The following is a 13496-nucleotide window of genomic DNA, read 5'->3' as shown; positions in this document are numbered from 1 at the left end:
CAAAATACAAACTTGTACACATATTATTTTCATGTAAAGAAAATAGGGGGAAAAGCCCACAGAACTATAAAAGCTTAGAATTAATTTGGCAGAAACCATGAAACCAAAGAAAGTGACCATAACAAACCAAGCCTTTGAAAGGAAATGAGCACCATTTTCATAAAGCACAGATACCTGTGCCACTATTTATGTAAGTACTATGTTGTTGGCTATCATTCTCTAACAAAATATGCATGTTTATGTCTATTGTAGATATTAAGGGAACAGAATCTAATAATTACCCTATGTTCTTAAATAAAAAATTTACTGCTCATATGTAACACTAATAAATAATTAAATTCCTATCGTAATAAGAACAATAAAATAGAATATTTGATGTGCATCCTAATCATCAGTAGGCTGTTTCCTTTGGGCAACAAAGTGCTGCGGTCATAATTCTTTCTTGATTTTCTATTAACACATCGCAAAAGCATAATAATTTTAAAACAAACCAAAACAGAGGCTTAAGCTGAAGGAAATTGGACAGAACCAAGAAACTAATTCGTACTGCACGTTCACCCAATTATTCTGCGTGGCTCTAGGCAAGTCATTTACAAGTCTCAACTTTTCTACTCTATTACTAGTGGCTCTATGGAAACCAAGAACCTTTCTAAGGAGCCTGCACTAAGTGATAGGACACAAACACTGCATATGAAGACTGAGGGCCTACTCTCTGCTGTACAGGAGACAGGACTGGAAAGAACATACCTTCAGGTTCTGGGGTCGCGTGAATTTGTTGAGGAGTGCGGTCTGAATGAGCTCCCACCTACTCCCTGCAGTTCGCTCACCATTCTTTCAGGGGAGAAAAGGGCCGGGTCAATGCGTTTTAAGTTGTTGTGCATCACAATCTCAAAAGTCAAACATGCTAGACTATGACCCAGGGACTTTTATATTTACCTCATCTTCCACAGGGTACAAGTTTTGTTCTGAACAAGGCATTTTAACGTGCTTATTATCCCACAAATCTTTGTAATGTGTTGGAAACGGTTTTGGAACCTCTCCTGCTCTCAGAAGGTCTACCTGAAATACAATGTCAAGAACAAAAGCCGTAAGTGCATGAAAACAAAGCATTCCTTCTACAAAACAGTACAAGCAAGGCGGCGCAAGCAAATGCTATCAAGTGGAGGCCAGCTCCCAGGCAGGGCACCTCTCTAACCCCTCTTAGGATGCTGCCAACCTCACGTTAGCGACCACCATGCCTTGTGAATTTTTACCTGCAGTCTGAGCCTGAAACCTCCTCATTGCTTGCCTAAACTACCAACAGCTTTCTACCTCCCTCTTCTAACTCCAGCAGCTCCAGATCGTGACCCTGTAAAACTCTTCTTCACCTTTTGGATAACATCCTCTCTGAAAAGAGCCTGTTTCAGACTCTGCCCGAGCTCCTACCAAACACCGTCCACTTTATACAAATCAGAAACCTCCCGAGTGCAGGACATAGCTGCCTCTGTCCTGCCACAGCTATCTCTATGCTTGTGTGTACACGGTCTCCCTCTAATGCAGTTATAGCAGTTACCATTTCCTTACCTTATCAGTTTAAAGCTGAATTCTCATCCTCACAGCTAGCTTTGTTCCCTTCATCACCGTGATATCTTTAGAAGCTTTAAATAAGTAGTTAATATAGTTCTTTATTTTAGTAGACCACTATTATACAAGACAACACTTGTTTTTCTTTTCGGTGTATGTTTGTATGTGTGCATGCGGTGCAGACTACATGAGCAGGTATGTGCACACGTACAGACCAGAGGCCATAGGTCAATATTGAGTGCCTTCCTCTACCACTATCCACCTCACTGACCAAAGTCAGGTCGTCAGGGTTGAACCCAGACCCTCTGCTGCATGTGTTGGAGGCCTTGTCTCAGCTAGTGTATGCAAGCCATCCATCTTAATCACCTTAGATCTTTGAGACAGAGGTCTCTCACTAAACCTGGAGCGCACTGAAATGGCTAGACTGGCTGGCCGGCCAGTGAATCCCAAGGACTCTCTTGTATCCACTCCCCCACCTCTTAAAACTACAGGTAAGCACTGTGCCACTCGGCTTTTTAAAAGATGTTTTTTCATTTATTTGTGTGTATATGTCTGTGCCTGTATGCCATATTCATGAGTGTCCATAGAGTTCAGAGGAGGGTGTCATCCCTCCCAGAACTGGAGTTATACGTAGTGTTAAGCTACCCTGAGTGCTGGGAATTGAACTGAGGTCTTCTGTAAGAGCGGCAAGTGTTCCTTATTGCTGAGCCATCTCTCCTGGTTGTTATGAGTTTTGGAGATCAAACACAAGTCCTCATGCTTATGTGCCAAGCACTTTACCAATTATGTCATCTCCACAGCCCTAATACAGGTTTTTACCTTCATTAAAATTAAATGAATGAGTATTTAATTTTTTTCACCAGCAGATTTAAGATAGAACCTGGCGTACACATACATTTGTGTATGTATGTGCCAATGTAAACATACAATAAGCATTAAGTTTTGAGGAAAAACATATCAACCATTTCATTCTAGGTGTTTCAAATAAATGGATTCATACAACTTGTTGGTTTTTAAGTCTGTCATTTTCATTTCTCAGAATGTTTTCAAGGTTCACCCCACTGGTATCATGTATTCGCTGCAGAGAGTAATCGCATAACAATCTTTTAAAGCGTAGTATGTTATGAATGAGAGATATGTAAAATTACAAACCTATTCTAGAAAGATTCAATAGAGTGAGCTGAGAAAGACGTCATTAAGGTTATGAAACCACAGCGGAACTCTAAGGAAGAAAGAGGAGCAAACTGGGAGTAGAGGCCAACAGTCACGGGGTGATTTCTGTTCATCTGGATCCTGAGCACCACCCAAAGGACCAAGTAGTAGAAGCTGAGAACCCAGGCCCTGGTACTGTGGAAGGTGTTGGAACCTTTGTTCCAGTTCAGGTGAAGCAAGCCTCTGACCTCTTCCTCTCTCTTCTCTGCTTTCAGAGTGCCAAGAAATCTCCTCGTGCTGTGATGTACCACACAGCTGCAGGCCAAGAGCAACAGACAAAAGCAACCATGGACTGAGTCCCGGAAACCCTGACTGTGAGTTTATTATGTACCTCATGATGCGGTTCAGAAACATTTGGGATTGGTTTATGGGCAAAGTTTGGAGGAACAAGCTAGAGCAGACGAGAAGTCACTTGTGTTTCACTCTGGCAGACGATTTGTCTACGCTTATCCATCTGCTAAGACTTCCTCTGCAGCTGAGTTCTAAAACGGCGTGATTGCTTTATTAAATATGAAAGAAATTTAAAGCAGCAGAACAATGAAGCTGTGCTGTGGCTCATTATGGCTGCTTTCAACCAGATCTATAGCAAGAGTAAAGGACAAAAGATCTGAAAAGCTCATAGTTTAGGGAAAGGGCACGCGCGTGTGTGTGTGTGTGTGTGTGTGTGTGTGTGTGTGTGTGTGTGTGTGTGTGTGTGTGTGTGGTGTGTATGAGTGTGTATATATGGTGTGTGCATGCGTGCATGCCTGCGCGCGTGCATGCAAGGAAAGTATGGTTGCTAAAGTAGGTCTCATCACTAAAAAAGGCCAAGCAAGTACTTTGTACTTGGACAATAAGAAGGGTACCTGTGGGCTTCTCAAAAACTGTAAGGCCTTACCCACCCAAGATTTCACCTACCACAGGTTCAAAGATTAAAAATAAAATAATAAAAATAAAAAGTAGAGGGTTTGTTTCAAAGACTTTCTAAGACAGTCACTGGGAAGAGATCTAGAGTTCTTGTCTGCACGAGGTCACCAAGGAACTGTTTCCCCACGTTAAGTTCAGGGGAATCCCACGCAGCTCTCAAAGAAGCAACAGACCCTGGCACTGCCCATGATTTTGATTTTATATTCATGTACCGTAAAAGTTAGAGTCATGGCGGTAACTCCCCTGAGATTTCAAAGCCGAGTCTAGAAGACCAAGTGGTTAGTGGTAAGGTTGGAGCCCCAGCAGAAGAAGCTAAAACTCCACTGGAGAGCCTGAGAGCCGACTAGGGAGGGAGCCATAAGTGTAAGGGACTGCGGGAGCAGGGAACGAGGAGCCATAAGCTTAAGGGACTGCAGGAGCAGGGAACGAGGAGTTATTGCTTTATGGACACAGAATTTCCATTTGGGAAGATAGAAAGTTTGGAAATGTCTATCGGCAATGGTTGTTCAACACTGTCAATACACTCAATGTCACTGAATCACATACTTAAAAATGGTTACAGTGGTAAACGTTATATGATGTATATTTTACCACAACTTAACACAGAGTGAGTGGTTTTAGATGTGCTGAGTCTGAATACCCGTGAGGTAGTGATGGAGAGTGATCAGAAAGATCTAAGAAAAGAGCAAAGATGGAGAATGGGCTGAACCATAAGTAACTCGAAACTTTTTTATTTTACAAAATTACAATACCTAACATGCAGTGGGTATAAAAATATAATCAACTGGAAGGAGAAGAAATAAAAAGGAAACTCTTTGCTCCTGGTAAGAGTCATACCCACCCGGACAGTTACTGTGTGGCTTGCAGACGGTCTTAAGAGAGGCAGGCGGACCCCACACCGAGGCATTTTTCTCATTTCCTCAATAGGAGTTCCCAACCACTTCTTATCTGGAGGAAGGTTAGGTGGAACGTATTTAGGGATCTTCCTTTCTGCTCTTTGATGTCTGACTTCACATTGTTCTTTTCTAAGGTCAAGAAAATATACTCAGTCATGAGCAATTTACTGTTTCAGTTTCCTTAAATATGCTTGTACACATTTTGCAAAGAATATTACTCTCTTTGTGTGACAAACTTGCTTTATAAGGAAGATTTGCAAAGTTTATTTTAAAACCCCAAAGCTCGTTTCCAATAGCCTAGAGAAGAAACTTTCAAACATACAAATCACCTTTAAAAACAGAAGTGAGTCATAGATGTCACATATCATAGAATCAGTTACTTCTCTAGTCTTCACAGAATTATTTCAACAAAATAAACAGTATCATAAGCTACAAAGCATACCTTGGAAAATTAATCAAGGTTTAAAATTCCTTATGAAATAACAGTAAAGATAGATATTTAAATATACATGAAAAAATCCTAGTAGTGTCATCCACAGTTACAGGGTTTTAGTGAAATTCTAACCCAAACCTCAGTTTTCTAATTTATAAAATATAGTATTACATGTCTGCCTGTCAGAGCATTAGAACATGTTGTATAAAAGAAGCCTTAGATGGACGCTAAAAATCTACAGTTAACAAAATATTTTCATCTTTTAATAATGCCCATAAACTCCATAACAAAGTCCATGAAACTAAACCTGATCACCAATTAAACATCACTTCTTGTTTTCTGCTTCTGGCTCTTTAGAATTTATACTCTGAAATCGAGACTTAAATTTAGTTTAGCATAAACTGTTACTAAAAATACAAATAATTTACTATAAATAATTACTTTAATTCCCTCTACAAAATTTAAAAATACATCATGCTATGGAGGGATACTCCTAAATGGGAGGGAAGAGGGGATTACCTTTTGTCCTCTGACTTGGGAATTCTCACAAAATGATCTGTAATTTTAGAATCCCTTTTTCCATGCTGCTTGGAACTTCTACCGTCTACATTAAGGCTAGAAGAGTTTCCAGATGGCTTGGCATTTAAATCACTGGTCCCAGCATTACTCCCTCCTTCAAACTGGAAATGCAATCTAATTTCACTTCCCTTAGTCAAATAGCGTTTCCTAAGATCGCCGTCAACTTCTCTTGCTTGGCGACTTGAAAGTTTATTTGCTGTCTGGGAAGAGCGGTCGTCTTGGTCGTCTTGCTCATCAAAGACTGGACTTGCTTCTTCATCTGCTTCTGAATCTTGACAACTGGTTTTCGAGTTGTCTACATCCATTGGTGACTCAGGCTCACTTTCTTTCTCAAACGGAGGTGAATCACCGAGGCCACTTTCTTGTCCAGTCAACTTGTTGTCATTTTTTGATCCAGTTCCAATGTCCTCAGCGCCAACATCTGACAAAGGACTCTCTGGTATGACATCGGCCTCCTCCCGCTGACAGCCTGCACAGTCTTGCCCACACTGACAAGACGCACTGCACTTACAGTTGCTCCTGGCTTGCCCATCCCCTACTGTTTGCTTTGCATTTGCAAGCTTCACGGGCGTAAGGAACTGTTGATTGTCTCTGTCTTCCTCATGATCGGTGTCACTGTGGCCATCAGTTGGGGGTGACTGATCAATGTTCGCATTACTAAGCTGCTTTGGTGCCTGAGTCACTGCTGAAGGCTCGCTGGCCGAGAGCTGCTCTGCACGCTCCCCTGCACTGTGCCACTTGCACACGCCTGCAGTCTGCTGTTGGTTCAAATACGGCGTGCTCTTCTCAGTGGGTGATTTATCAAGATTTAGTTGAGGAACATTTCCCAATTTCTCTACCTTATGTGGGTAAAAGTTATCTTTCTGCACAGAACTCATCATGGGGTCAGTCCTGGTATTGTTGTTTTCTTTACTGGAAGAGAGCAGAAAGAACTAAAACCAATTTATTACAAAGGACAGAAAGTAAAGTGATTAAAGTATTGACCAGAAGTGTGCTCTGTGATGACCTAAACGCACAGCTTACTTACTGTTCACTGCTCTGCACCAGTGCCCGAGCACGCTACGCCCTCCCCAGGGTGACTGCCAACCTGCCTTTCCTTCAATCTTAAGCTTACCTCTATCTCAGATTTCAAGGCCCAGGCAAAGCTGGTGACTTGTTCCTTCCACATGACAGCCACCAGTCATACCTTTACCTGCTCACACCCTCAGTGATACACTCACCTCATGAAGCAGTAGTTATATTTTTTTGTGTCTATAACCACTACTGTACATGAGTATCTTAAAGTCAGAAACTATTTCTCTTTTATCTCTTCATCTCACAAATAAATGAGCATCTCTGCATATAAAAAACAAAAATATTTAAACTTTAAAAAGTTAATGAGGATAGATGAAGAAAAATAAAAAGAAATTAAAAACAAAAAAGAGGCAAGCTAAAACAACTCCATTAATATACTATTCATTTCTCCATATAGAAATGTCTTTTTATACCTTTCTGATTCAGCTGTCTTGGGTCCTTTAGTATCCATCCAAGTGGTAATAGGCTTTTGTTTGAAAACTACAAAAAAAAAATCAAAATTAAAAATTAAATACATATGCATATAAATTCTTTCAAATAGAAAACGTATATAGCCTATTGTACATATAAAGCCTTTTGCTAGGCTCTGTGAGGTAAATAAAACATAGCTTCTCTTCTCAACTCCAAATATTAAGAGATAAGACAGGAATAACTAATGTGTCAGTACAGAGTTGAGAGTGACCCCTAAAAACCTGTACAGCTGAATGTTTAAAGATCACAGGCTCTGGACTCAGAACATCTGAATTAAAATCCTGTCCACCTCACTGGCTTCCTTTGTGAGTGTGTAAAGAAAAAAAACAAAAACAAAAAACCCACACTTTTCTCTGATTCAGATTACTCACTTATAAAGTATACATATTAGCAGCATCTTTATGGGGTTAATGTGAGGTTTAAATTATTAATAATTGATGTAAAGGATTAGGACACTCTGTGGTATATGCTCAGAAAAAGTATAGTCCTTAATTACCATTAAAAGAGGTCTTGACCTGAATTAAGATATTTCCAGGGAGGGGGAAAAAAAAATCAAGATAAGAACAAGTGGTAATAATCAGTTAAGATTTCTTGAAAGAGGTAGTGCTGAAATTTTGCTTTGAAATTTAAACAGGTAGCAACAGAAAGGAAAGGTGCCAATGGCAAAAAGATGAAAAGAACTGAAAAAATTTAATTTGAAGGTGATCTAAGACCACATCACGGAGAGCACCCTGAAGGACCCAGAGAAACACAAGTACAGAAAGAGGGCTACAAGCCACACTTGAGTGAGAGAGCTACTGTAGATCTAGGTCAGTAGTTCTCAGCCACCCAGATCACGAGAAGGCCAGCAATAAGGGAATCCCAGGACCACTCCCACCCTAATAACTCAGAATCTGGGTGAGGGAAGAATGAGAGGAGCTGAAATTCTGAATTTGTGCGTGTGTGTGTGTTTTAATAATGAACTAGATTGAAAATGTAAAAATTACTGGCTGAGGCACAAAAATAACTTCTTTTGAGATAAGTACAATTGAATTTAGACTTCAAGATTGAAGCTTGAAAGACTTGAATGATCATAGTAACACTGAGCAGAAATATGGGAAATAGGAGAATTAATTAGGTATTGGAAGAAATATGATTGGGTTGATTATGAAATACTAAATTTGAGATGCCAAAGAAATGACTGAATGGATATGATCAGCGGCAAAAACAAAATGATTAGCTCAGAAGTGGGTGATGCAATGAAAATAAATATAAATCACATTTTATATAACCATTAGAAATGCATATGCTTGCTGGTTTTAATATACTGGACATGAATTGAATGTGTCTATTTTAGTATTAAATCTTAATCGTTCTTAGCTGTTTTCTAAGTTGCAATATTAAGAATCTAAACTTAAGCCATTCTTATTTTCCTATTTTACCTTAAGTAATATAATATGAACAAAACAGATACAGGCCTAAATAATTAATTTATCTATAACTGAGATGGGAACACAAGTGAAAGACATTTCAGGTGATGCACATATTTGAGTTTCAGATAATTTCCATCTTCCACAAAAGTACGTAAGTATCATATACTTTCCATAAAACAGTAAAAGTAAAAAAAAAAAATTGATTAGCATTCTTTAAATGTTTTCCATTACAAAAAGTAATTTGCATAGATCTTTCTTGTTAAATACCACTCTGTGATTTATTCTTTTACGTCTCCTACAAATCTGAGGATAAACGATGAGATGATAAAATTTTTTTCTATAGCTCTATCTTTTCTATTTAATTACATTAGATGGATGCGATGTTCAAAATCCAACTTTGTGAACCCTAGGGCTGATTTGGACCATTTCGGATTTTAAAAATTTCAGATTAGAGGTGCTTAACCACTGTGTTCTATGCAAAGTTTCAAAATCTGAAATTATGTTTTAGCCCGAGCATTCCAAGTATGAATACTAAGCCTAAATCAGTACATGAAGTATAGTTCAGAAAATCTTCAAATTTCAAAGCGGTAAACTGCCAAAACACTATTTTTTTTTAATCAGAATTTAAAACTTCTTCTGTGATATTAGGATTAGATAGGAGGCTGCAATGGCTAGACTCTTTGTGGCGGTTTGCATCAAAATGATCACCATAGTCTAATATATTGAATGCTTCATCGTCAGAGAGTGGCCCTGCTGGAGTAGGTCCAGTATTACTGAATTGTGGAACCTCAGGTTTCAAAAACCCACATCAGGCCCAGAGTCTCCAGCTGCCTGTGATTGGGAAGTAACTCTCAGCTACTGTTCCAGTGCCACGCTCCCTGACATAATGAGAATGGCTAAGCCTCTGAAACTATAAGCAAGCCCCCAGTCAATTTTCATCTTGGTGTGTCATCACAGCAATCGTAACCCTAACTAGGACAACAAAGATACACAATGAGCCCTTTCAAATTATTTCAGTTTTTCTATAAGAATTGTTTTGGTCTGTGTTTTGGTTCAGTGGTTAAGAACAGTGGGTGCTCTTCCAGAGGACCTGGTTTGATTCCTGGCACCAATATGGTGGCTCAAGAATCATGGTGTCTCTTCATAGCAACAGTGACTAAGATAGTCTTCTAATATACACAAAGTAGCCCACAGAACTTGAACTTCAAGTGTTGCAAACCCAGGAGGCCTGTTCCAGGGAAACCATAGGGGGCTGGCTATCTGCCTCCTGAGCCGGGACATGGAAAGTGATCCTCCTAGCTTTAGGCTTCCAATTATGATTCCTGGAGCCTGACAAAAATGAATGGGGAAAGGCAAGTGGTAAGGAAACAATGTATCCTGCTAATCAAATACTCCCCATTCCATATTTGAACCCCAGAGAAAGGACTACCTTACTCTTTCCAATACTACTACTTCTGACTTCTAAAAGTTTCTTTTCCATTATATCACATGATTATTGAGTTTAATCCATCTTATTACTTAAGGACACCGAAAATGATCCCAGGGAATTTCTTTCATTTTAACTAGAGATAATCATAGCAAATAAGAGAGGCAACAGAAAGAATAATGACAAGTGAGCTGGCTAGTTTTAGGTCAACTGGACTCAAGCTAGAGTCATCTGAAAGAAGGGATCACAATCGAGAAACTGCCCCCACAAGATCCAGCAGCAGTCAAGCCTGTAGGGCATTTTTGATGTGGGAGAGCCCAGTCCATCGTGGGCAGGGACAACACTAGACTAGTGGTCCTATGTTCTTTGAGAAAGTAGGGGGTTGGGGATTTAGCTCAGTGGTAGGGTGCTTGCCTAGGAAGCGCAAGGCCCTGGGTTCGGTCCCCAGCTCCGAAGAAAAAAGAACCAAAAAAAAAAAAAAGAAGGAGAAAGTAGACTGAGCAAGGCATGGTGAGCAAGCCAGTGAGCAGCACCCCTCCATGGCCTCTGCCTCAGCTCAGCTCCTGATTCCAAGTTCCTGTACTGGCTTCCTTCAATGATGGACTAAGATGTGAAGTGTAAGCCAAATAAAACCTTTCCTCCCTAACTTCCTTTTCATCTTGGTGTTTCTTCACAGCAATCCTAAACCTAACTAGGACAACAAACATACACAATGAGCCCTTTCAGTTCTAGACTGAGACCTCTCTATCTAGTTACCAGCATTATTATGGTCAGAATACTTCAGCTCTTTGAGTCTGTTTCCTTACCTCGGAATGCAATTCTCTACTTCTGAGGAGTAAATGTATTAATTAGTAAGAATACAAATGAGAGAAAACACTGTGTCCAGGCTACTACAAAAGAACTAGTCTACAAATACATTCTCTCCCAACACTTAAATCGAATCTCCTTTATAACTTGACACAATTCCGATTTACTCTCACTGCACATCATTCACCCTGTTGTTCAATGAGGTGATCCAAATAGCTAAAAACAGACACAAAGGACATAAACTACAGTAAAATTCACCTGCATTTTCAAGGAGCACCAGGAAGTCTCCTATAATAACCCAACTGGTTAAGTCATTTGCCATCAGAATGCAAATAGCATGCTGAGTTCTGCCTAAGCAGAGATTTGCAGATTTCAATCAATGTATGAGCTGTATCCGTGAAAACAAAAAGATACTGAATAGGCTTTCTCTACTCAATCCACTTCTAGGATACCTATATGTAAAAAACTTAAATACCAAGTTCCAGAAATAATTCTAAGAATTGCAACAATGGTTTAGTATAAAAATTTTAGACTCTGAATATTCTGTTCACTGGTGCTTTGGCAGGTATACAGAAAACACATAAGTGAAAATTAACTTCATTTTTCTTTGGCAGAAAAGGTCCAACTAATGAGAAAAAGTTTGCAACACCAACAGCTCCCAGCAAGCATGCAAATAAAGTTAGTAAGTCTGCAGATGATCTAGTCACAGAAGCCAGGGCCATTATCTATAGTCCTTCAGTTCCCACTCCTTTATAGCAGGTTCTCTGAAATCTATATCCTAAATTTAAAATCCATTCATTGCTTAGACCCTTAAGTACTTCACTTATTGGGCAACTGTTCTGTATTTCCTGAAACTGGTCACTCTATTTATGGTGTGAACTTTAACCTGTTTTACTAACTAAAAATGAGAAGCACTTATTAAATGAAACAACAGAAAATATAAGAGTGTTACACGCATTACACATATAAGGATGCTATTTCATGAAATATTTCAGTCATAAATATGGCATATTTATGGTACTAAGTTACAGCAATTACTGGGTACTAGAAAAATATACAGTGGCCTGAAGTTTAAAAAGTCCAAAAGCTACTGCTTAACCCATCTTTATAAAATATTAACCAAATGGCATTTTTTTTTGCTTTGTTTAAAATCTTCCAGGAGGCCCATTAAATACAGAATAAAGTATAAGTCCTTTAAACGGCACTTAAGTTCATCCACAATAAAGCTTACCTAAGTCTGCAACCCCATGTTCCAGTTCTAACAGTATTTAGGTACGCTGTTCCTTCTACCTTACCCCCTTCATTTCTACTAGACATCCAATTATTTCAAGATTTGGGTCAAGCCATAGGCAGGAAAGGACCTGACTAGGTCCCTTTAATTTTTGTATTTAGGAAGCAGGTCTGAGCTCCAGACCAGGACAATACAATGATTCCTTGTCTCAAAACAAAAAAGAACACCTGCTTCAAGTCTGCTTGTTAGTGTTCCCAAGAAAGACAAGCGTCCACCTTTGCCCTGATCTCTGCCCAGCCTCTCACACCGTGCACCAGTGCATGCTTTTCAGCAATGTTCTTGGCTCCGCGTGAAAGAACACAGCTAGACTTTTCTCATATTCACTGAGCATTTCTCTCAGGCCTCTCCTAAAAGGCTGGTGTTCCTAAACTCTCTCTCCTTGGTTGTTTTACTTTCTCTAAATATTGGATGCCATTGTTTATCCCGCCTCATAGATTTCAAGGTATGAAAGAAGAGAACAAGTTCCTCGTGTTCAATATCGTGTGCCAGGGACAAACACAATGCCAGCAAGCTAAGACTAACTGCCGTGCACTCTGGGAAGTCAGAGCCTGACTGAGTATACTACAACAACTTTCTTTACGATTTCTGGTGACTGAAGCGCTCTTCTGCTTCATACATACAACTAGACTTCCTTAGTAGGGCAATTTCTCTATCCAAGCTGATGAAAGCATACAGGTGAGGTCCATCCAGTTAGCAACTGTCCATCAAAGTTTTCCACACCACACAGCCACTAGAAAAGTTGCAGCCCCTCTCTCCTACGAGTGGTATCTAGTGATTGAACAACGGGGTCATCAGAGTTGTGGACACAAGATCAGGTAGGAGTGACTGGAATCCCATGGTCCTCACACTGAAACAAGGACAAAGATTTTTATTTTCCCACGTACCAAACGAGGTGACGCTGCCTCTGTGCGGTCCCGCCCGCCCCGAGACGCAGGCTGACGAGGACGGTGGGACCCTGAACTGTACGGGAGCGTCCTTAGGGTCGAGAACGCGCTTCTGCCTGCCAGGGAAGCTCCGGGAGTCCGAGGCAGTCGGCGCAGAAGTTCCAGCGGCACCCCAGCGGGGCCGCTTCGTGCAGGGCTCACAGCCGGGGCCCGCACTCATGCTGGGACCCGCAGCGCACAGTCCCCGGGCCGGCCCGGGCGGAGAGCCTCATTCACCAACCCTGAGAGGGACGGAGTGCGCCTCCTTCTCGGCGCCCCCCGCACCATTCCCTCTCTGCAGCGGCCCGCTCTTGAGGCTGCTGCTCCTCGGGCCTCCGAGCCAGACCCTCCCTGCGCAGCCGCTCGCCTCCGCTCGGCCGCAGGGAGCCCACCTGCCCCGGACGTGCCGCTTCCACTCAGGCTCGGGCTCCGGCTCCGGCTCACTTTCCCACCACCGGAAAGCAGCCGTCTCGCGCTTCCGACTTCCGGGCCGCACACAGCCG

The 13496-nt window shown here is 41.0% G+C and overlaps 1 protein-coding gene across 6 annotated transcripts in view; it reads right to left on the bottom strand.

Annotated features, from left to right (window-relative positions):
• Positions 1-13486, bottom strand: part of Parg (poly (ADP-ribose) glycohydrolase) — a 107890-nt gene extending 94404 nt beyond the window's left edge. For 3 of the 6 annotated variants that reach the window (XR_005494674.2, XM_039094861.2, XM_039094863.2), the window contains exons 1-6: positions 12955-13174; positions 7077-7143; positions 5530-6501; positions 4523-4706; positions 937-1059; positions 748-831 (exon numbers count right to left, since the gene is read on the bottom strand). Coding sequence is in view for 5 of the 6 variants with exons in the window: in XM_039094861.2 (XP_038950789.1) it covers positions 748-831; positions 937-1059; positions 4523-4706; positions 5530-6501; positions 7077-7143; positions 12955-13174 (1650 nt within the window). In the remaining variant the exon portion in view is untranslated. Of the gene's footprint in view, positions 1-747; positions 832-936; positions 1060-4522; positions 4707-5529; positions 6522-7076; positions 7145-12954; positions 13305-13385 lie in introns of those variants that run through there. The other 3 variants (XM_017600258.3, NM_031339.2, XM_006252669.3) reach the window with 3 other exon arrangements.
• Between the last annotated feature and the right edge of the window lie 10 nt (positions 13487-13496).

This window comes from Rattus norvegicus, chromosome 16, assembly GCF_036323735.1.
Source record: "Rattus norvegicus strain BN/NHsdMcwi chromosome 16, GRCr8, whole genome shotgun sequence".
Taxonomy (NCBI): Eukaryota; Metazoa; Chordata; class Mammalia; order Rodentia; family Muridae; genus Rattus; species Rattus norvegicus.
This window is presented reverse-complemented; position numbering and strand designations above follow the sequence as displayed.